Source organism: Pleurodeles waltl, chromosome 3_2 (genome assembly GCF_031143425.1).
Source record: "Pleurodeles waltl isolate 20211129_DDA chromosome 3_2, aPleWal1.hap1.20221129, whole genome shotgun sequence".
NCBI classification, from domain to species: Eukaryota; Metazoa; Chordata; class Amphibia; order Caudata; family Salamandridae; genus Pleurodeles; species Pleurodeles waltl.
In genome coordinates this window covers 96,429,787-96,452,723 of record NC_090441.1, presented here as the reverse complement: position 1 = coordinate 96,452,723, position 22,937 = coordinate 96,429,787, and the positions used below count along the sequence as shown (strand labels likewise).

At 47.5% G+C, this 22,937-nt stretch overlaps 1 protein-coding gene across 4 annotated transcripts in view; it reads right to left on the bottom strand.

Annotated features, from left to right (window-relative positions):
• EIF4H (eukaryotic translation initiation factor 4H) overlaps nt 1-22,937 on the bottom strand; it is a 160,954-nt gene that overhangs the window by 68,431 nt on the left and 69,586 nt on the right. For all 4 annotated transcript variants that reach the window (XM_069226894.1, XM_069226891.1, XM_069226892.1 and 1 more), the window contains one exon: nt 4,584-4,760. In XM_069226894.1, the coding sequence (XP_069082995.1) occupies nt 4,584-4,760 (177 nt within the window). The remainder of the gene's footprint in view (nt 1-4,583; nt 4,761-22,937) is intronic.

Genomic DNA, 22,937 nt, shown 5'->3' with positions numbered 1-22,937 from the left:
AACTTACTTATAACTCAGGACACAGTAATCTCTACACTCTCTGAAAAAAAGAGAAATCAGGCTATATAACCAGTGTAAGGAAATGCCTCCTTGGCATGGTTGCCCCCTGACTTTTTGCCTTTGCTGATGCTATGTTTACAATTGAAAGTGTGCTGAGGCCTGCTAACCAGGCCCCAGCACCAGTGTTCTTTCCCTAACCTGTACTTTTGTATCCACAATTGGCAGACCCTGACATCCAGATAAGTCCCTTGTAACTGGTACTTCTAGTACCAAGGGCCCTGATGCCAAGGAAGGTCTCTAAGGGCTGCAGCATGTCTTATGCCACCCTGGAGACCTCTCACTCAGCACAGACACTCTGCTTGCCAGCTTGTGTGTGCTAGCTTGTGTGTGCTAGTGAGAACAAAACGAATAAGTCGACATGGCACTCCCCTCAGGGTGCCATGCCAGCCTCTCACTGCCTATGCAAGTATAGGTCAGTCACCCCTCTAGCAGGCCTTACAGCCCTAAGGCAGGGTGCACTATACCATAGGTGAGGGTACCAGTGCATGAGCATGGTACCCCTACAGTGTCTAAACAAAACCTTAGACATTGTAAGTGCAGGGTAGCCATAAGAGTATATGGTCTGGGAGTCTGTTTTACACGAACTCCACAGCACCATAATGGCTACACTGAAAACTGGGAAGTTTGGTATCAAACTTCTCAGCACAATAAATGCACACTGATGCCAGTGTACACTTTATTGCAAAATACACCCCAGAGGGCACCTTAGAGGTGCCCCCTGAAACTTAACCGACTGTCTGTGTAGGCTGACTAGTTCCAGCAGCCTGCCACACTAGAGACATGTTGCTGGCCCCATGGGGAGAGTGCCTTTGTCACTCTGAGGCCAGTAACAAAGCCTGCACTGGATAGAGATGCTAACACCTCCCCCAGGCAGGAGCTGTAACACCTGGCGGTGAGCCTCAAAGGCTCACCCCTTTGTCACAGCCCAGCAGGGCACTCCAGCTTAGTGGAGTTGCCCGCCCCCTCCGGCCACGGCCCCCACTTTTGGCGGCAAGGCTGGAGGGAACAAAGAAAGCAACAAGGAGGAGTCACTGGCTAGTCAGGACAGCCCCTAAGGTGTCCTGAGCTGAGGTGACTAACTTTTAGAAATCCTCCATCTTGCAGATGGAGGATTCCCCCAATAGGGTTAGGATGGTGACCCCCTCCCCTTGGGAGGAGGCACAAAGAGGGTGTACCCACCCTCAGGGCTAGTAGCCATTGGCTACTAACCCCCCAGACCTAAACACGCCCTTAAATTTAGTATTTAAGGGCTACCCTGAACCCTAGAAAATTAGATTCCTGCAACAACAACAAGAAGGACTGCCTAGCTGAAAACCCCTGCAGAGGAAGACCAGAAGACAACAACTGCCTTGGCTCCAGAAACTCACCGGCCTGTCTCCTGCCTTCCAAAGAACTCTGCTCCAGCGACGCCTTCCAAAGGGACCAGCGACCTCTGAATCCTCTGAGGACTGCCCTGCTTCGACGACGACAAGAAACTCCCTAGGACAGCGGACCTGCTCCAAAAAGACTGCAACTTTATCCAAAGGAGCAGCTTTAAAGAACCCTGCAATCTCCCCGCAAGAAGCGTGAGACTTGCAACACTGCACCCGGCGACCCCGACTCGGCTGGTGGAGAACCAACACCTCAGGGAGGACCCCCGGACTACTCTACGACTGAGTACCAAAACCTGTCCCCCCTGAGCCCCCACAGCGCCGCCTGTAGAGGGAATCCAGAGGCTTCCCCTGACCGCGACTCTCTGAAACCTAAGTCCCGACGCCTGGAAAAGACCCTGCACCCGCAGCCCCCAGGACCTGAAGGACCGGACTTTCACTGCAGAAGTGACCCCCAGGAGTCCCTCTCCCTTGCCCAAGTGGAGGTTTCCCCGAGGAAGCCCCCCCTTGCCTGCCTGCAGCGCTGAAGAGATCCCTTGATCTCTCATTGACTTACATTGCGAACCCGACGCTTGTTCTAACACTGCACCCGGCCGCCCCCGCGCCGCTGAGGGTGAAATTTCTGTGTGGGCTTGTGTGTCCCCCCGGTGCCCTACAAAACCCCCCTGGTCTGCCCTCCGAAGACGCGGGTACTTACCTGCAAGCAGACCGGAACCGGGGCACCCCCTTCTCTCCATTGAAGCCTATGCGTTTTGGGCACCACTTTGAACTCTGCACCTGACCGGCCCTGAGCTGCTGGTGTGGTGACTTTGGGGTTGCTCTGAACCCCCAACGGTGGGCTACCTTGGACCAAGAACTGAACCCTGTAAGTGTCTTACTTACCTGGTAAAACTAACAAAAACTTACCTCCCCAGGAACTGTGAAAATTGCACTAAGTGTCCACTTTTGAAATAGCTATTTGTGAATAACTTGAAAAGTATACATGCAATTGAAATGATTCAAAGTTCCTAATGTACTTACCTGCAATACCTTTCAAACAAGATATTACATGTTACATTTGAACCTGTGGTTCTTAAAATAAACTAAGAAAATATATTTTTCTATAACAAAACCTATTGGCTGGATTTGTCTCTGAGTGTGTGTACCTCATTTATTGTCTATGTGTATGTACAACAAATGCTTAACACTACTCCTTGGATAAGCCTACTGCTCGACCACACTACCACAAAATAGAGCATTAGTATTATCTATTTTTACCACTATTTTACCTCTAAGGGGAACCCTTGGACTCTGTGCATGCTATTCCTTACTTTGAAATAGCACATACAGAGCCAACTTCCTACAACCAGGGTCCTTGGGCTTCGTCATGTATGAAGGAATTTTAGCGAGCCTGTAGTCCAGCCTGTTGTTCAGAGGTCCACTGGATCCAGAGTTTCACCCAATGCCCCATATCTTCTCTAAAGTTTTCAGATTTTGCATACATTTATCCATAGTAGACAAAAAAAATAACTATTACTGAGATTTAGATCTACAGCTCACTTTTCTGTTAGTGAACTCAACACACCAACATCCCCACATTCCAAAGCTCAGAGAAGCAAGTGAACCACTGACTATTGTGCTAATGCGCTGGGTAATTCACGCGCCATCAGTCATGTGAGGAATCAGATTTGGGTCACTTCCTGAAATTCAGAGCTGGAAGAGTAAGCTCTACATACATCGTTAGAATGCGCAGGAAGCTGGGAGATCAAAGTTCAGATGAGCTTCTTGGTATTGCAGAATTATGCGGCAATGGAGAAGTCTAATGTGATCTGCATGGTTTCCCATTTCAAGACAGTAACTTCAAAGTTATTAGCAGGTTTATGTATGCAATTAGAAATATTGGCCTGTTGAAAAATGATTCACACATCCAGTTCCTACAACCTGCTGTGAACAACAGACTGAACTGCCCAATAAAAACTATTTGATTAGTCAACAAACCAGAAATTGTAAACATCCAATTGTCAAGAAATGCTGATTTTAAAGCATTTGAACATATAGAGCAAAGACTCCATAAAACAGACGTTTCTGACAAGAAAACAAAATGAATCAACAGCAATTACAGCAACATTCTTCAGATTTTTCTTGCAAAACCCTTGACCTAAGGGTCTTCCTACACTTAGCACATCCAGATTAAGTGCGAGCAAGTCGTCAAACTACATGCTCAAACACCCTCCAAGCAGATCTAGAAACCTGATGAGCAGTTAATGTTCTTTATAAACTGAAGATCCAATGCTGCCTCCGCTGCTGAGGTTCAGACTAGGACCATATCCACCTCCCACACACATTTTCTGCTGCAGACATGCAGTTTATTTTTACCTAGGTGTCTAAAACCAGTCTCGGCTCCCTCTACTCAATGAATGCTACGGTCTCCAGTCGAGTTGGTCCCCTCACTGCTAAGGTTTAGCCATCATCTCACCTCAGTAAGGCAGTGGTACATAATACAGGCACAATTATGTGAACTACAGTGGCTCACACACTTGCATCTCCTCATTCCTTTTGCCCACAAAGCATTTTGAGGTCACTAAAGAGCACTATACAAATAACCATCTATGACAACAATTTACTTTTGAAATTAAAGTTTATAAGCAAATAAAAACAAACCTGTTACTTCGGAGAACAGCATATTTACAAAATGCAATCAAATGACTGGATTAACCAGCTAAAGGCATGGATCAATTTAAATCAAAACAGCAATATCATTGTATGACCAAGGGAATCAAATATAAAAGCTAATTTAAAGTTGGTTTATGCAACTTGCCTGCCAGCCTATTATCATGCTAGAGGTTTGACTCTAAGCAGTAGAATGGCACAAACCCATGTGAAAGCTTTTGTCTGACTTACACCAGTAGAATGGCACAAACCCATGTGAAAGCTTTTGTCTGACTTACACCAGTAAATATTTTATAACCCATGAGAGCTGCCTTTACCTCATAATGAATATTTAGAACGCTTTCAGATACCAGCTGCATAGTCAACACTGATAACCTGGATAGATTCCTCCAGCACAGTACCAATGACCGTACTTTTAGTCATTCTAGTTAAGGCTATTTTTTTTTTTACTGAATAAAATAACCTAATGGGACAAACAAATCCAATAGAAAATTATAATATTACCGTCAGTTGGTTCTCTGAAGTCTGCACCACCGCCACCACCACCACCACCACCACCGACGCCACGAGGGGGTGGAGGACCATCTCTGTAACGCCCCATACCTGGTCCTCCACCACTGGAAGGTGGTGGACCTCGCCGATCTCCTGGCCGACCTCCTCTGCTGCCTTCATCTCTGAAGCCTATGAGAAAATACAATAAAGAAGTGTCATGGGAAAGACATCCAAAAATAAAACCAAGGAGCTCATACCAATATCCTAACATCTTGTGAAGAATCTTATCAACCTAACCTGAAATTACAAGATACCACACAAACAGCCAACATTCTGGATGAACTTTCAAAAACTAAATCGGCAAACGGGAAACTAATAACTATTTATTGGTTCTCACGGAAACCGCACAAAAATATTTATTAAGATGATCACAGCAACTACGTAGAGATAAAGCCTGGCGTTATTTCCAGTTTCATGCATCGGACAGTACATAGAAGCCAATGTGTGAAGTGGCACATTGACACCAATGATGCAAATCCCTCGAAAACAAGTTTGCTAGTGACCAGTAATACTTGAAAAAGAGTAACATCAGGACTTCACGTTTCATTGTACAAGAATACATTTCAAAAGAAAAAAATTATTTTGAAACAAAAAGTCAAGTCACATTTTTCGAGTTATTGGTGAAGTGGGATAATAAGATCGGTGCTATTCTAAGACCAAACACAAATGGGTAAGTTTAACTTTAAAGCTGGTAATTTTTAAATATTTGTATGTAAGTGGGTTAAATCTGAAGGGCGGACTTTAATCTTAAAAATAAATACACCACCACTGCAACACAAGGAAGCTGCTACCATGCCGCAAGCGACATCAATACAATGGGCTGAATCGTGCAGTGTGATCTTCTCTGGAATAATCCATAGCTACAATAAGAAAAGCTGTATACCAATAAAAATACCTCAGGCATGAGCCATTTACCCTGATTTCACACTAGAATCCATCCACCACGACTGCTGACACAACAAAGTTAACAAACACAATGTCACTCACCAAGGGAAAAAATAAAAGACACCAGAAACTGCAATTAATTCTAAATGCTCATCAGTCAACTTCGACTGATTTAAATTAAAATGCTGATCAAGCCAAACTGGAGGCCCAACCCCTGTAGGTTTGAAGTAACAAATAAAAGGTCAGCCCCTCCAAGACTTTAAACAGGCTGGGCTGGTGCCATACATACATTTTCTCAATTAGCACAAGCATCATGCTCTGGTTGATTGACTATCCATTTTAGAATCTACAGACATTCTTCAGGCAGGTCCAGGTGTACATTTTTGAAACTGAAGGCACTAGAATGTTAAAGACCTCACACTGTGTTGAAAAATATTGCGTTTGGGGTAATGAGGCTTGGCTGAGACTACACCATAGTCCAATATCTCTGGCAAAGCAGTGACGGGTCATCCTACTTACGTCAACATTATGACAGACCCTACTTATGTCAACATTATGACAGACCCAAGTATGTTAATTCTGCTCAACAGGCCAGTCACTGGTGAGTTCTTTGCCAGATATGTGTTTCACAGCACACCTCTGGACTCTGCTGCACACTAGCAATCCATCATTTTAACACGGACTAGAACATGACAGTCTACTGCTGTGTGTCTAAGGACTAAGGTGCTGTACTTAAAGACAGGTTACCTATTGGCTCTCCACGACAAAATGGGGGGAGTTGTAAGAGGAATTATTTCTCTCCTTCACTACCACTCCATCTTCAAAGTGAGAACTATTTGCCTGATGTGTGTGGATATACGAGGGGCTGGGAACTTCTGTTGAGGGGGAAATGGGGATTCAGCATGGACGTATGCAGCCCCAAGTCTGGAGAGTGCTACAATGAGCTGGTGCTAGCCAGGAAGCATTCAGTTTATCTTACATTGCACTCTCTTCCCTTAATCAGCTAGTGTAATACACATTTTGCATGTCTGGTTTTGAATGCACACCTATTTTAAACAAATCAAACACTGTGGGTCCACGTCCCCAAGATCAAGGGCGTTACTGCAGGTCAGGCAGTGACCAGTGAGAAGGAAAAATGAAAACAAGCATTTACAATGCAATGGGCCTTGCGTTTGCTCGAGTTAGAGCTATTTGTGTTGTAAACTCATAACCAAACTTTTCTGGTCACATAATGAAAATGAAAAGATAAATAGTTTCACATAAGCGATCTGACTGGCACCAAGCAAATACAGGGAGTGCAGAATTATTAGGCAAATGAGTATTTTGACCACATCATCCTCTTTATGCATGTTGTCTTACTCCAAGCTGTATAGGCTCGAAAGCCTACTACCAATTAAGCATATTAGGTGATGTGCATCTCTGTAATGAGAAGGGGTGTGGTCTAATGACATCAACACCCTATATCAGGTGTGCATAATTATTAGGCAACTTAACAAAAAACAAATATATACCCATTTCAATTATTTATTATTACCAGTGAAACCAATATAACATCTCAACATTCACAAATATACATTTCTGACATTCAAAAACAAAACAAAAACAAATCAGTGACCAATATAGCCACCTTTCTTTGCAAGGACACTCAAAAGCCTGCCATCCATGGATTCTGTCAGTGTTTTGATCTGTTCACCATCAACATTGCGTGCAGCAGCAACCACAGCCTCCCAGACACTGTTCAGAGAGGTGTACTGTTTCCCCTCCTTGTAAATCTCACATTTGATGATGGACCACAGGTTCTCAATGGGGTTCAGATCAGGTGAACAAGGAGGCCATGTCATTAGATTTCCTTCTTTTATACCCTTTCTTGCCAGCCACGCTGTGGAGTACTTGGACGCGTGTGATGGAGCATTGTCCTGCATGAAAATCATGTTTTTCTTGAAGGATGCAGACTTCTTCCTGTACCACTGCTTGAAGAAGGTGTCTTCCAGGAACTGGCAGTAGGACTGGGAGTTGAGCTTGACTCCATCCTCAACCCGAAAAGGCCCCACAAGCTCATCTTTGATGATACCAACCCAAACCAGTACTCCACCTCCACCTTGCTGGCGTCTGAGTCGGACTGGAGCTCTCTGCCCTTTACCAATCCAGCCACGGGCCCATCCATCTGGCCCATCAAGACTCACTCTCATTTCATCAGTCCATAAAACCTTCGAAAAATCAGTCTTGAGATATTTCTTGGCCCAGTCTTGACGTTTCAGCTTGTGTGTCTTGTTCAGTGGTGGTCGTCTTTCAGCCTTTCTTACCTTGGCCATGTCTCTGAGTATTGCACACCTTGTGCTTTTGGGCACTCCAGTGATGTTGCAGCTCTGAAATATGGCCAAACTGGTGGCAAGTGGCATCGTGGCAGCTGCACGCTTGACTTCTCAGTTCATGGGCAGTTATTTTGCGCCTTGGTTTTTCCACACGCTTCTTGCGACCCTGTTGACTATTTTGAATGAAACGCTTGATTGTTCGATGATCACGCTTCAGAAGTTTTGCAATTTTAAGAGTGCTGCATCCCTCTGCAAGATATCTCACTATTTTTGACTTTTCTGAGCCTGTCAAGTCCTTATTTTGACCCATTTTGCCAAAGGAAAGGAAGTTGCCTAATAATTATGCACACCTGATATAGGGTGTTGATGTCATTAGACCACACCCCTTCTCATTACAGAGATGCACATCACCTAATATGCTTAATTGGTAGTAGGCTTTCGAACCTATACAGCTTGGAGTAAGACAACATGCATAAAGAGGATGATGTGGTCAAAATACTCATTTGCCTAATAATTCTGCACTCCCTGTACACAAAAGGAAACACAAGTTAGCTTGCAGTGAAATGTATTGGCAAAAGTGCAATTATCCATGTAACCGGATCGATGTCATGCAAAGCACGCAACTACTGCTCAGCGAGATCGCACTACCTACGAAAAAGAGAAAAAGTAATCCAGAAACCATACGGAAAACATGGAGCCTCTTATGTTTTCAGTAGTTGCCCGGTGCGCTCGAGGAGGGCTACACAACAGAAAAAGCATGACGTATGCATGCCTTTCACTAAATCAAATCAGGTGAATTTTTAAAAGCAAGCCCACGAACCAACCAAAGTGATGGGCGTGGTTACAAGCCCGTAGAGAGATAACCGGGACAGAGTGCTTTGCGCGCAACCTTAAAAAGGAGTAAAGCTAAGGACACGGATACTACAAAGCATTCCCAAAGTAGAAGGACTGCCTGTCTGCATTCAGAGTCCAGTGGTGTGGGAAGGAGAAATTAAAAAAATAATTAAATAAATACCCGGTGTAAGGAAATGCCTCCTTGGCATGGTTGCCCCCTGACTTTTTGCCTTTGCTGATGCTATGTTTACAATTGAAAGTGTGCTGAGGCCTGCTAACCAGGCCCCAGCACCAGTGTTCTTTCCCTAACCTGTACTTTTGTATCCACAATTGGCAGACCCTGGCATCCAGATAAGTCCCTTGTAACTGGTACTTCTAGCACCAAGGGCCCTGATGCCAAGGAAGGTCTCTAAGGGCTGCAGCATGTCTTATGCCACCCTGGAGACCTCTCACTCAGCACAGACACACTGCTTGCCAGCTTGTGTGTGCTAGTGAGGACAAAACGAGTAAGTCGACATGGCACTCCCCTCAGGGTGCCATGCCAGCCTCTCACTGCCTATGCAGTATAGGTAAGACACCCCTCTAGCAGGCCTTACAGCCCTAAGGCAGGGTGCACTATACCATAGGTGAGGGAACCAGTGCATGAGCATGGTACCCCTACAGTGTCTAAATAAAACCTTAGACATTGTAAGTGCAGGGTAGCCATAAGAGTATATGGTCTGGGAGTCTGTCAAACACGAACTCCACAGCACCATAATGGTTACACTGAAAACTGGGAAGTTTGGTATCAAACTTCTCAGCACAATAAATGCACACTGATGCCAGTGTACATTTTATTGTAAAATACACCACAGAGGGCACCTTAGAGGTGCCCCCTGAAACTTAACCGACTATCTGTGTAGGCTGACTAGTTTTAGCAGCCTGCCACAAACCGAGACATGTTGCTGGCCCCATGGGGAGAGTGCCTTTGTCACTCTAAGGCCAGTAACAAAGCCTGCACTGGGTGGAGATGCTAACACCTCTCCCAGGCAGGAATTGTCACACCTGGCGGTGAGCCTCAAAGGCTCACCTCCTTTGTTGCAACCCAGCAGGACACTCCAGCTAGTGGAGTTGCCCGCCCCCTCCGGCCAGGCCCCACTTTTGGCGGCAAGGCCGGAGAAAATAATGAGAATAACAAGGAGGAGTCACTGGCCAGTCAGGACAGCCCCTAAGGTGTCCTGAGCTGAGGTGACTCTGACTTTTAGAAATCCTCCATCTTGCAGATGGAGGATTCCCCCAATAGGGTTAGGATTGTGACCCCCTCCCCTTGGGAGGAGGCACAAAGAGGGTGTACCCACCCTCAGGGCTAGTAGCCATTGGCTACTAACCCCCCAGACCTAAACACGCCCTTAAATTTAGTATTTAAGGGCTACCCTGAACCCTAGAAAATTAGATTCCTGCAACTACAAGAAGAAGGACTGCCTAGCTGAAAACCCCTGCAGCGGAAGACCAGAAGACGACACCTGCCTTGGCTCCAGAAACTCACCGGCCTGTCTCCTGCCTTCCAAAGATCCTGCTCCAGCGACGCCTTCCAAAGGGACCAGCGACCTCGACATCCTCTGAGGACTGCCCCTGCTTCGAAAAGACAAGAAACTCCCGAGGACAGCGGACCTGCTCCAAGAAAGGCTGCAACTTTGTTTCCAGCAGCCTTGAAAGAACCCTGCAAGCTCCCCGCAAGAAGCGTGAGACTTGCAACACTGCACCCGGCGACCCCGACTCGGCTGGTGGAGATCCGACACCTCAGGAGGGACCCCAGGACTACTCTGATACTGTGAGTACCAAAACCTGTCCCCCCTGAGCCCCCACAGCGCCGCCTGCAGAGGGAATCCCGAGGCTTCCCCTGACCGCGACTCTTTGAACCTAAAGTCCCGACGCCTGGGAGAGACCCTGCACCCGCAGCCCCCAGGACCTGAAGGACCGGACTTTCACTAGAGAAGCGACCCCCAGGAGTCCCTCTCCCTTGCCCAAGTGGAGGTTTCCCCGAGGAACCCCCCCCTTGCCTGCCTGCAGCGCTGAAGAGATCCCGAGATCTCTCATAGACTAACATTGCGAACCCGACGCTTGTTTCTACACTGCACCCGGCCGCCCCCGCGCCGCTGAGGGTGAAATTTCTGTGTGGGCTTGTGTCCCCCCCGGTGCCCTACAAAACCCCTCTGGTCTGCCCTCCGAAGACGCGGGTACTTACCTGCAAGCAGACCGGAACCGGGGCACCCCCTTCTCTCCATTCTAGCCTATGTGTTTTGGGCACCACTTTGAACTCTGCACCTGACCGGCCCTGAGCTGCTGGTGTGGTGACTTTGGGGTTGCTCTGAACCCCCAACGGTGGGCTACCTTGGACCAAGAACTAAGCCCTGTAAGTGTCTTACTTACCTGGTTAACCTAACAAATACTTACCTCCCCTAGGAACTGTGAAAATTGCACTAAGTGTCCACTTTTAAAACAGCTATTTGTGAATAACTTGAAAAGTATACATGCAATTTTGATGATTTGAAGTTCCTAAAGTACTTACCTGCAATACCTTTCGAATGAGATATTACATGTAGAATTTGAACCTGTGGTTCTTAAAATAAACTAAGAAAAGATATTTTTCTATATAAAAACCTATTGGCTGGATTTGTCTCTGAGTGTGTGTACCTCATTTATTGTCTATGTGTATGTACAACAAATGCTTAACACTACTCCTTGGATAAGCCTACTGCTCGACCACACTACCACAAAATAGAGCATTAGTATTATCTATTTTTACCACTATTTTACCTCTAAGGGGAACCCTTGGACTCTGTGCATGCTATTCCTTACTTTGAAATAGCACATACAGAGCCAACTTCCTACACCCGGACTCACAGTAATAGCTAGAGAATTAATATAGGATGCTTGGGTAAGCTAGATGCTACGGAGATCATGGGATGACAATCAAAAGAACAATTGACCATGCATCTTTTGCGGTACTGGATGTAGTCTTGACTACTTTAGGTGCTGCTGTGAACACACCTCTTTGGCAAAGCACTGCCATGATTGGAGACTAAATGCTAATGACCTGCCTGACCAAATCTTCTAGAATAAACAAAAGAGGGCAAGGTGAAATGCTTGAAGTTATCCGTCTAAGGCAAGCATGCGACCAAATTCCAGTTTTTTTTCTTTTTTTTCCACATTCTATTCTGCTTCATAAAGGGATTAATAGCCATCTGAGACTCAGACGTGGTCCATCTGTAAAAGGAGCAGACAAAATACCCCCCAATAAATAAATAAATTAAAAATAAATTTAAAAAAACACTTTTGTCACACCTGCTTTTAGTTTCCTAGAATATCCAACCAACAGCTTTCACTATCAGGCATGTTTGCAGTCAATATATTTCCTGGGAATAAGCATAAAATAATTATATGACCAGGGAGTTGGGAAACAGCCTGTAAAGAAATGGCTTCCTGTTGCAGTTACCCCCCACTTTTTGCCTGATACTGATGCTGACTTGACTGAGAAGTGTGCTGGGACCCTGCTAACCAGGCCCCAGCACCAGTGTTCTTTCACCTAAAATGTACCATTGTCTCCACAATTGGCACACCCTGGCATCCAGGTAAGTCCCTTGTAACTGGTACCCCTGGTACCAAGGGCCCTGATGCCAGGGAAGGTCTCTAAGGGCTGCAGCAAGTCTTATGCCACCCTAGGGACCCCTCACTCTGCACAGACACACTGCTTGACAGCTTGTGTGTGCTGGTGGGGAGAAAATGACTAAGTCAACATGGCACTCCCCTAAGGGTGCCATGCCAAGCTCCCACTGCCTGTGGCATAGGTAAGTCACCCCTCTAGTAGGCCTTACAACCCTAAGGCAGAGTGCACTATACCACAGGTGAGGGCATAGGTGCATGAGCACTATGCCCCTACAGTGTCTAAGCAAAACCGTAGACATTGTAAGTGCAGGGTAGCCATAAGAGTATATGGGCTGGGAGTCTGTCAAAAACGAACTCCACAGCTCCATAATGGCTACACTGAATACTGGGAAGTTTGGTATCAAACTTCTCAGAATAATAAACCCACACTGATGCCAGTGTTGGATTTATTAAAAAATGCACACAGAGGGCATCTTAGAGATGCACCCTGTATTTTACCCAATTGTTCAGTGCAGGACTGACTGGTCTGTGCCAGCCTGCTGCTGAGAGACGAGTTTCTGACCCCATGCGGTGAGAGCCTTTGTGCTCTCAGAGGACAGAAACAAAGCCTGCTCTGGGTGGAGGTGCTTCACACCTCCCCCCTGCAGGAACTAACACCAAGCAGTGAGCTTCAAAGGCTCAAGCTTTGTGTTACAATGCCCCAGGGCACTCCAGCTAGTGGAGATGCCCGCCCCCTGGACACAGCCCCCACTTTTGGCGGCAAGTCCAGGGGAAATAATGAGAAAAACAAGGAGGAGTCACTGGCCAGTCAGGACAGCCCCTAAGGTGCCCTGAGCTGAAGTGACTAACTTTTAGAAATCCTCCATCTTGCAGATGGAGGATTCCCCCAATAGGGATAGGAATGTGACCCCCTCCCCTTGTACCCACCCTCAGGGCTAGTATCCATTGGCTACTAACCCCCCAGACCTAAACACGCCCTTAAATTTAGTATTTAAGGGCTCCCCTGAACCTAAGAATTTAGATTCCTGCAACTTACAGAAGAAGAGGACTGCTGAGCTGAAAAACCCCTGCAGAAGAAGAAAGACACCAACTGCTTTGGCCCCAGTCCTACCGGCCTGTCTTCTGTCTTCTAAAGAAACCTGCTCCAGCGAAGCTTTCCCCAGGACCAGCGACCTCTGAATCCTCAGAGGACTGCCCTGCTTCAAGAGGAACCAGAAACTCCCGAGGACAGCGGCCCTGTTCCAAAAAAACTGCAACTTTGTTTCAGAGGAGCAGATTTAAAGACCCCTGCAAATCCCCACAAGAAGCGTGAGACTTGCCACACTGCACCCGGCGACCCAGACTGGTGGAGAACCAACACCTCAGGAAGGACCCTCCAGCGACTCCGAGACCGTGAGTAACCAAAGTTGTCCCCCCTGAGCCCTCACAGCGACGCCTGCAGAGGGAATCCCGGGGCTCCCCCTGACCGCGACTGCCTGACTCTAAAATCCCGACGGCTGGAAAAGACCCTGCACCCGCAGCCCCCAGCACCTGAAGGATCGGAACTTCAGTGCAGGAGTGACCCCCAGGAGGCCCTCTCCCTTGCCCAGGTGGTGGCTACCCCGAGGAGCCCCCCCCTTGCCTGCACCGCTGAAGAGACCCCTTGGTCTCCCATTGATTTACATTGCGAACCCGATGCTTGTTTCCACACTGCACCCGGCCGCCCCAGTGCCGCTGAGGGTGTACTTTTTGTGTGAGCTTGTGTCCCCCCCCCGGTGCCCTACAAAACACCCTGGTCTGCCCCCCGAAGACGCGGGTACTTACCTGCTGGCAGACTGGAACCGGGGCACCCCCTTCTTTCCATTGAAGCCTATGCGTTTTGGGCACCACTTTGAACTCTGCACCTGACCGGCCCTGAGCTGCTGGTGTGGTGACTTTGGGGTTGCTCTGAACCCCCAACGGTGGGCTACCTTGGACCCCAATTTGAACCCCGTAGGTGGTTTACTTACCTGCAAGAACTAACATTACTTTACCTCCCCCAGGAACTGTGAAAATTGCAGTGTCCACTTTTAAAACAGCTAAATGTGTTTTATGTAAAAGGTATATATGCTATTGTGATTATTCAAAGTTCCTAAAGTACTTACCTGCAATACCTTTCAAATGAGATATTACATGTAGAATTTGAACCTGTGGTTCTTAAAATAAACTAAGAAAAGATATTTTTCTATAACAAAACCTATTGGCCTGGATTTGTCTCTGCGTGTGTGTTCCTCATTTATTGCCTGTGTGTATGTACAACAAATGCTTAACACTACTCCTTTGATAAGCCTACTGCTCGACCACACTACCACAAAATAGAGCATTAGTATTATCTCTTTTTGCCACTATCTTACCTCTAAGGGGAACCCTTGGACTCTGTGCATACTATTCCTTACTTTGAAATAGTACATACAGAGCCAACTTCCTACACAGCCCCCTTGAAGAAATACTAGATGTGAATTAGGAACTTTATACTTACATTCCGCAGATGTGAAAACTACCTTAAAATTCAGAACAAGCTAAATTCCAAACGTTTCGGATCAACATGCCAATGTCTTGCTTTATTGGGGAACTCTGTTTTTTCTTTAAACAAAAGGTTAGAAAAAGAAAAAAAAACACCTCACAGCAATACAAAAATGTTTTTTCCCCAGAATGTGAGCCGTATTACGAGGAATGACTAATGTTTTAGTCTAAGAAAGGACCTTTGGTGAAGAAACCGTATTTCCTAAACAGTGGATAGCACCGAAGCAATACAGTGCGACTAAATTAACCGCTATATAGATCACATTTGAGATTAGGGGATTCAGAAACAAACAAAAAAAAAAAGCAGAACATCAGTGTAATAGATTTCTAAGCACTGTCCAGAGTCCATCTGTAAGGAAATGCCTCCTTGGCATGGTTACCCCCTGAATTTTTGCCTTTGCTGATGCTATGTTTTTAATTGAAAGTGTGCTGAGGTCTGCTAACCAGGCCCCAGCACCAGTGTTCTTTCCCTAACCTGTACTTTTGATTCCACAATTGGCACACCCTGGCATCCAGGTAAGTCCCTTGTAACTGGTACCCCTGGTACCAAGGGCCCTGATGCCAGGGAAGGTCTCCAAGGGCTGCAGCATATCTTATGCCACCCTGGGGATCCCTCACTCAGCACAGACACACTGCTTCCCAGCTTGTGTGTGCTGGTGAGAACAAAACGAGTAAGTCGACATGGCACTCCCCTCAGGGTGCCGTGCCAACCTCACACTGCCTATGCAGTATAGATAAGTCACCCCTCTAGTAGGCCTTACAGCCCTAAGGCAGGGTGCACTATACCATAGGTGAGGGCACCAGTGCATGAGCACTGTGCCCCTACAGTGTCTAAACCAAACCTTAGACATTGTAAGTGCAGGGTAGCCATAAGAGTATATGGTCTGGGAGTCTGTCAAACACGGACTCCACAGCACCATAATGGCTACACTGAAAACTGGGAAGTTTGGTATCAAAATTCTCAGCACAATAAATGCACACTGATGCCAGTGTACATTATATTGTGAAATACACCCCAGAGGGCACCTTAGAGGTGCCCCCTGAAACCTTAACCGACTATCTGTGTAGGCTGACTGGTTCCAGCAGCCTGCCACAACCGAGACATGTTGCTGGCCCCATGGGGAGAGTGCCTTTGTCACTCTGAGGCCAGTAACAAAGCCTGCACTGGGTGGAGATGCTAACACCTCCCCCAGGCAGGAGCTGTAACACCTGGCAGTGAGCCTCAAAGGCTCACACCCTTTGTTCCAGCACCGCAGGACACTCCAGCTAGTGGAGTTGCCCGCCCCCTCCGGCCACGGCCCCCACTTTTGGCGGCAAGGCCGGAGGAAATAATAAGAACAAGGAGGAGTCACTGGCCAGTCAGGACAGCCCCTAAGGTGTCCTGAGCTGAAGTGACTAACTTTTAGAAATCCTCCATCTTGCAGATGGAGGATTCCCCAATAGGATTAGGGATGTGACCCCTCCCCTTGGGAGGAGGCACAAAGAGGGTGTACCCACCCTCAGGGCTAGTAGCCATTGGCTACTAACCCCCCAGACCTAAACACGCCCTTAAATTTAGTATTTAAGGGCTCCCCTGAACCTAAGAATTTAGATTTCTGCATCTTACAAGAAGAGGACTGCTGAGCTGAAAGACCCCTGCAGAGGAAGGAACGAAGACACCAACTGCTTTGGCCCCAGACCTACCGGCCTGTCTCCTGCCTTCCAAAGAAACCTGCTCCAGCGACGCTTTCCCAAGGACCAGCGACCTCTGAATCCTCAGAGGACTGCCCTGCTTCAAGAAAGACTAGAAACTCCCGACGACAGCGGCACTGCTCCAAAAGAACTGCAACTTTGTTACAGAGGAGCAGATTTAAAGACCCCTGCAAATCCCTGCAAGAAGCGTGAGACTTGCAACACTGCACCCGGCGACCCCGACTGGGCTGGTGGAGAAACAACGCTACAGGGAGGACCCTCCGGCGACTCCGAGACCGTGAGTAACCAAAGTTGTCCCCCCTGAGCCCCCACAGCGACGCCTGCAGAGGGAATCCCGAGGCTCCCCCTGACCGCGACTGCCTGAACCTAAAGTCCCGACGGCTGGAAAAGACCCTGCACCCGCAGCCCCCAGCACCTGAAGGAACGGAACTTCTGTGCAGGAGTGACCCCCAGGAGGCCCTCTCCCTTGTCCAGGTGGTGGCTACCCCGAGGAGCCCCCCCCTTGCCTGCCTGCACCGCTGAAGAGATCCCTTGGTCTCTCATTGAAAACCATTGAAAACCAGACGCGTGTTTGCACACTGCACCCGGCCGCCCCCGCGCTGCTGAGGGTGTACTTTTTGCGCTGACTTGTGTCCCCCCCCGGTGCCCTACAAAACCCCCCTGGTCTGCCCTCCAAAGACGCGGGTACTTACCTGCTGGCAGACTGGAACCGGGGCACCCCCTTCTCTCCATTGAAGCCTATGTGTTTTGAGCACCTCTTTGACCTCTGCACCTGACCGGCCCGGAGCTGCTGGTGTGGTAACTTTGGGGTTGCTCTGAATCCCCAACGGTGGGCTACCTTGGACCCAAACCTGAGACTTGTAAGTGATTTACTTACCTGCTAAAACTAACAATAACTTATCTCCCCCAGGAACTGTGAAAATTGCACTGTGTCCACTTTTAAAACAGCTATTTGTGTTTTATGTGAAAAGTATATATGCTACTGTAATTATTCAAAGTTCCTAAAGTACTTACCTGCAATACCTTTCAAATGAGATATTACATGTAGAATTTGAACCTGTGGTTCTTAAAATAAACTAAGAAAATATATTTTTCTATAACAAAACCTATTGGCTGGATTTGTCTCGGAGTGTGTGTTCCTCATTTATTGCCTGTGTGTATGTACAACAAATGCTTAACACTACTCCTTGGATAAGCCTACTGCTCGACCACACTACCACAAAATAGAGCATTAGTATTATCTCTTTTTGCCACTATCTTACCTCTAAGGGGAACCCTTGGACTCTGTGCATACTATTCCTTACTTTGAAATAGTGCATACAGAGCCAACTTCCTACACAATCCTATAGGAAAACTGCATCAGAAGCTAATGTGTGAAGGGAATAGATGACTATTGATGCCTGCAAGTCCTACCCTTCTGTAGGAAGTTGGCTCTGTATGCACTATTTCAAAGTAAGGAATAGTATGCACAGAGTCCAAGGGTTCCCCTTAGAGGTAAGATAGTGGCAAAAAGAGATAATACTAATGCTCTATTTTGTGGTAGTGTGGTCGAGCAGTAGGCTTATCAAAGGAGTAGTGTTAAGCATTTGTTGTACATACACACAGGCAATAAATGAGGAACACACACTCAGACAAATCCAGCCAATAGGTTTTGTTGTTATAGAAAAATCTCTTTTCTTAGTTTATTTTAAGAACCACAGGTTCAAATTCTACATGTAATATCTCATTTGAAAGGTATTGCAGGTAAGTACTCTAGGAACTTTGAATCATTACATTAGCATGTATACTTTTTACATAAAATACAATAAGCTGTTTTAAAAGTGGACACAGTGCAATTTTCACAGTTCCTGGGGGAGATAAGTTTTTGTTAGTTTTGTCAGGTAAGTAAATCACTTACAAGTCTCAGGTTTGGGTCCAAGGTAGCTCACCGTTGGGGGTTCAGAGCAACCCCAAAGTTACCACACCAACAGCTCAGGGCCGGTCAGGTGCAGAGGTCAAAGAGGTGCCCAAAACGCATAGGCTGCAATGGAGAGAAGGGGGTGCCCCGGTTCCAGTCTGCCAGCAGGTAAGTACCCACGTCTTCGGAGGGCAGACCAGGGGGGTTTTGTAGGGCACCGGGGGGGGACACAAGTCAGCACAAAAAGTACACCCTCAGCAGCGCGGGGGCAGCCGGGTGCAGTGTGCAAACACGCGTCGGGTTTTCAATGGTTTGCAATGCGAGATCAAGGGATCTCTTCAGCGTTGCAGGCAGGCAAGTGGGGGGCTCCTCGGGGTAGCCACCACCTAGGCAAGGGAGAGGGCCTCCTGGGGGTCACTCTTGCACAGGAGTTCCGTTCCTTTAGGTGCTGGGGGCTGCGGGTGCAGGGTCTTTTCCAGCCGTCGGGAAATGGAGTTTCAGGCAGTCGCGGTCAGGGGGAGCCTGTGGATTCCCTCTGCAGACGTCGCTGTTGGGGCTCAGGGGGGACAACTTTGGTTACTCACGGTCTCGGAGTCGCCGGAGGGTCCTCCCTGAGGTGTTGGTTCTCCACCAGTCGAGTCGGGGTCGCCGGGTGCAGTGTTGCAAGTCTCACGCTTCTTGCGGGGAGTTGCAGGGGTCTTTAAGTCTGCTCCTTGAAACAAAGTTGCAGTTCTTTTGGAGCAGTGCCGCTGTCCTCGGGAGTTCCTTGTTTTTCTTGAAGCAGGGCAGTCCTCTGAGGATTCAGAGGTCGCTGGTCCTTTGGAAAGCGTCGCTGGAGCAGGTTTCTTTGGAAGGCAGGAGACAGGCCGGTAGGACTGGGGCCAAAGCACAGTTGGTGTCTTCTGTTCTTCCTCTGCAGGGGTTTTTCAGCTCAGCAGTCTTCTTCTTGTAGGTTTCAGGAATCTAAATTCTTAGGTTCAGGGAGAGCCCTTAAATACTAAATTTAAGGGTGTGTTTAGGTCTGGGGGGTTAGTAGCCAATGGCTACTAGCCCTGAGGGTGGGTACACCCTCTTTGTGCCTCCTCCCAAGGGGAGGGGGTCACATTCCTATCCCTATTGGGGGAATCCTCCTTCTACAAGATGGAGGATTTCTAAAAGTCAGAGTCACCTCAGCTCAGGACACCTTCGGGGCTGTCCTGACTGGCCAGTGACTCCTCCTTGTTATTCTCATTATTTCTCCTGGACTTGCCGCCAAAAGTGGGGGCTGTGTCCAGGGGGCGGGCATCTCCACTAGCTGGAGTGCCCTGGGGCATTGTAACACGAAGCTTGAGCCTTTGAAGCTCACTGCTAGGTGTTACAGTTCCTGCAGGGGGGAGGTGTGAAGCACCTCCACCCAGAGCAGGCTTTGTTTCTGTCCTCAGAGAGCACAAAGGCTCTCACCACATGAGGTCAGACACTCGTCTCTCAGCAGCAGGCTGGCACAGACCAGTCAGTCCTGCACTGAACAATTGGGTAAAATACAGGGGGTATCTCTAAGATGCCCTCTGTGTGCATTTTGTAATAAATCCAACACTGGCATCAGTGTGGGTTTATTATTCTGAGAAGTTTGATACCAAACTTCCCAGTATTCAGTGTAGCCATTATGGTGCGGTGGAGTTCGTTTTTGACAGACTCCCAGACCATATACTCTTATGGCTACCCTGCACTTACAATGTCTAAGGTTTTGCTTAGGCACTGTAGGGGCATAGTGCTCATGCACTGGTGCCCTCACCTATGGTATAGTGCACCCTGCCTTAGGGCTGTAAGGCCTACTAGAGGGGTGACTTATCTATACTGCATAGGCAGTGTGAGGTTGGCATGGCACCCTGAGGGGAGTGCCATGTCGACTTACTCGTTTTGTTCTCATCAGCACACACAAGCTGGCAAGCAGTGTGTCTGTGCTGAGTGAGGGGTCCCCAGGGTGGCATAAGATATGCTGCAGCCCTTAGAGACCTTCCCTGGCATCAGGGCCCTTGGTACCAGGGGTACCAGTTACAAGGGACTTACCTGGATGCCAGGGTGTGCCAATTGTGGAATCAAAAGTACATTTTAGGTGAAAGAACACTGGTGCTGGGGCCTGGTTAGCAGGGTCCCAGCACACTTCTCAGTCAAGTCAGCATCAGTATCAGGCAAAAAGTGGGGGGTAACTGCAACAGGGAGCCATTTCTTTACACCTTCCAAAAATAATAATAAATAATAATAATTACAAAAATCACTTTCTAAAGAGTAGTAGGACGACAATAACGTTAGAGCTGCAAAGCATCTAGCGAGAGGCTGAAAAAGCAGTTCTGTGAACTTCACCACCCTAATCCTAAAAATTGAAGCAAAAAGCCCTTGGGATCTCAGAGGATTCTGCTATCCACACTCAATGCTAGTCCCTTGGGAATGTAACTTATTGGTACTATGAAAATAAAACCATGGACAAAGCATCGGGTAACCCGACATGGATTTGGTTCTAGCTAAGCACAAGGAGGTGAAAAGTAGCACCAATACTAGTGGGGTAGACTGTTTGCAAGGCATAAAAATAACTAACATATTGGTAATCTCTTAAAATAGATGGGAAGAACGTGTATGTCTCAGTTCATTACAAATACAATTGCATAGTCAGTCCCTGGACTTTTCGTGCTGGTGCACCTCAGTGTAAATAGAGCCCTTGTATATAACAAACAATATACTTACCGTCAGAACGGCTATTTCCTCTCGTGTATGGCTGGATATGGAAATGTATGCAGCTTCTCTGTGCACCAGCAGGTGGACTGTGTGGCTCCACACAGATACCATGCTGCTCCGGAAATTATGTGTTGCCGTCAGTTGCTTTTGAGGAGGTCAGAGTCCTCAGACGTGGAGTCCCAATTGTAAACTGGTTATGACCAGTGTGCAGATTCCTAGACTTTGGCTCTTATTAAAAGGATAGCGGTCAACCTCAGAATGGGAAGGAAGAAAGGGTTGGTGAGGAAATCTGCAGCTAGAGAGTCTACCAGAAAGAGCATTACACAAGGTTAGGTAACTTCAGACAGGCTTCTGGCCATGGATTCCTTGCCTTTTGAAGTGATATCAAAGTAATACCTATTTGGAGGTGGTTCTCTGGATAGACTCAAACCAGAAAGGCCTTGAGGACTGAGCGGGCAAAAGGCCCCTCTCCGAGAACCCGAATCTCCAGACAATAGTGCTTCATCAATTTATGAAAAGATGCCCACCTAAATGCCTGGCAAATATCTAGAATGAGGACTCTGCATTCCAAACACAGTGGTAGCAACTTTGGCCCTGGCAGAATGAGCAAGCAGTCCTTCAGGAGACCACTTTTTAGCCAAATACCAAATCTTAATGCAAACCACAACCCAGTAGGATGGTTCTCTTCTGCACAGCCCTGCCTATTTTTCTTTTCTCGCTCCAAAGAACCCCACAAAGCCAATTGTCCACCTGGGTTTCTTTGGTACTGGCTAATGTAAAAGCTCAGCCATCTTTTGGGATCCATACAATGGCATATTTTCTCCTCGTTAGAGGGTTGAGGCGGAGCATAGACAACCAGCTCAGTGATGTTTTTACAGACTAGGAACGGTGTCACAACTTTAGGCAAAAAAGAAGCCAGTGTCTGCAAAACCAGCTTGCCTGGGAAGGTGGTTGTAAGGAAATGCCTCCTTGGCATGGTTACCCCCTGACTTTTTGCCTTTGCTGATGCTATGTTTTGAATTGAAAGTGTGCTGAGGCCTGCTAACCAGGCCCCAGCACCAGTGTTCTTTCCCTAACCTGTACTTTTGATTCCACAATTGGCACACCCTGGCATCCAGGTAAGTCCCTTTGTAACTGGTACCCCTGGTACCAAGGGCCCTGATGCCAGGGAAGGTCTCGAAGGGCTGCAGCATATCTTATGCCACCCTGGGGACCCCTCACTCAGCACAGACACACTGCTTGCCAGCTTGTGTGTGCTGGTGAGAACAAAACGAGTAAGTCGACATGGCACTCCCCTCAGGGTGCCATGCCAACCTCACACTGCCTATGCAGTATAGATAAGTCACCCCTCTAGTAGGCCTTACAGCCCTAAGGCAGGGTGCACTATACCATAGGTGAGGGCACCAGTGCATGAGTACTGTGCCCCTACAGTGTCTAAGCCAAACCTTAGACATTGTAAGTGCAGGGTAGCCATAGGAGTATATGGTCTGGGAGTCTGTCAAACACGGACTCCACAGCACCATAATGGCTACACTGAAAACTGGGAAGTTTGGTATCAAACTTCTCAGCACAATAAATGCACACTGATGCCAGTGTACATTTTATTGTGAAATACACCCCAGAGGGCACCTTAGAGGTGCCCCCTGAAACCTTAACCGACTATCTGTGTAGGCTGACTGGTTCCAGCAGCCTGCCACAACCGAGACATGTTGCTGGCCCCATGGGGAGAGTGCCTTTGTCACTCTGAGGCCAGTAACAAAGCCTGCACTGGGTGGAGATGCTAACACCTCT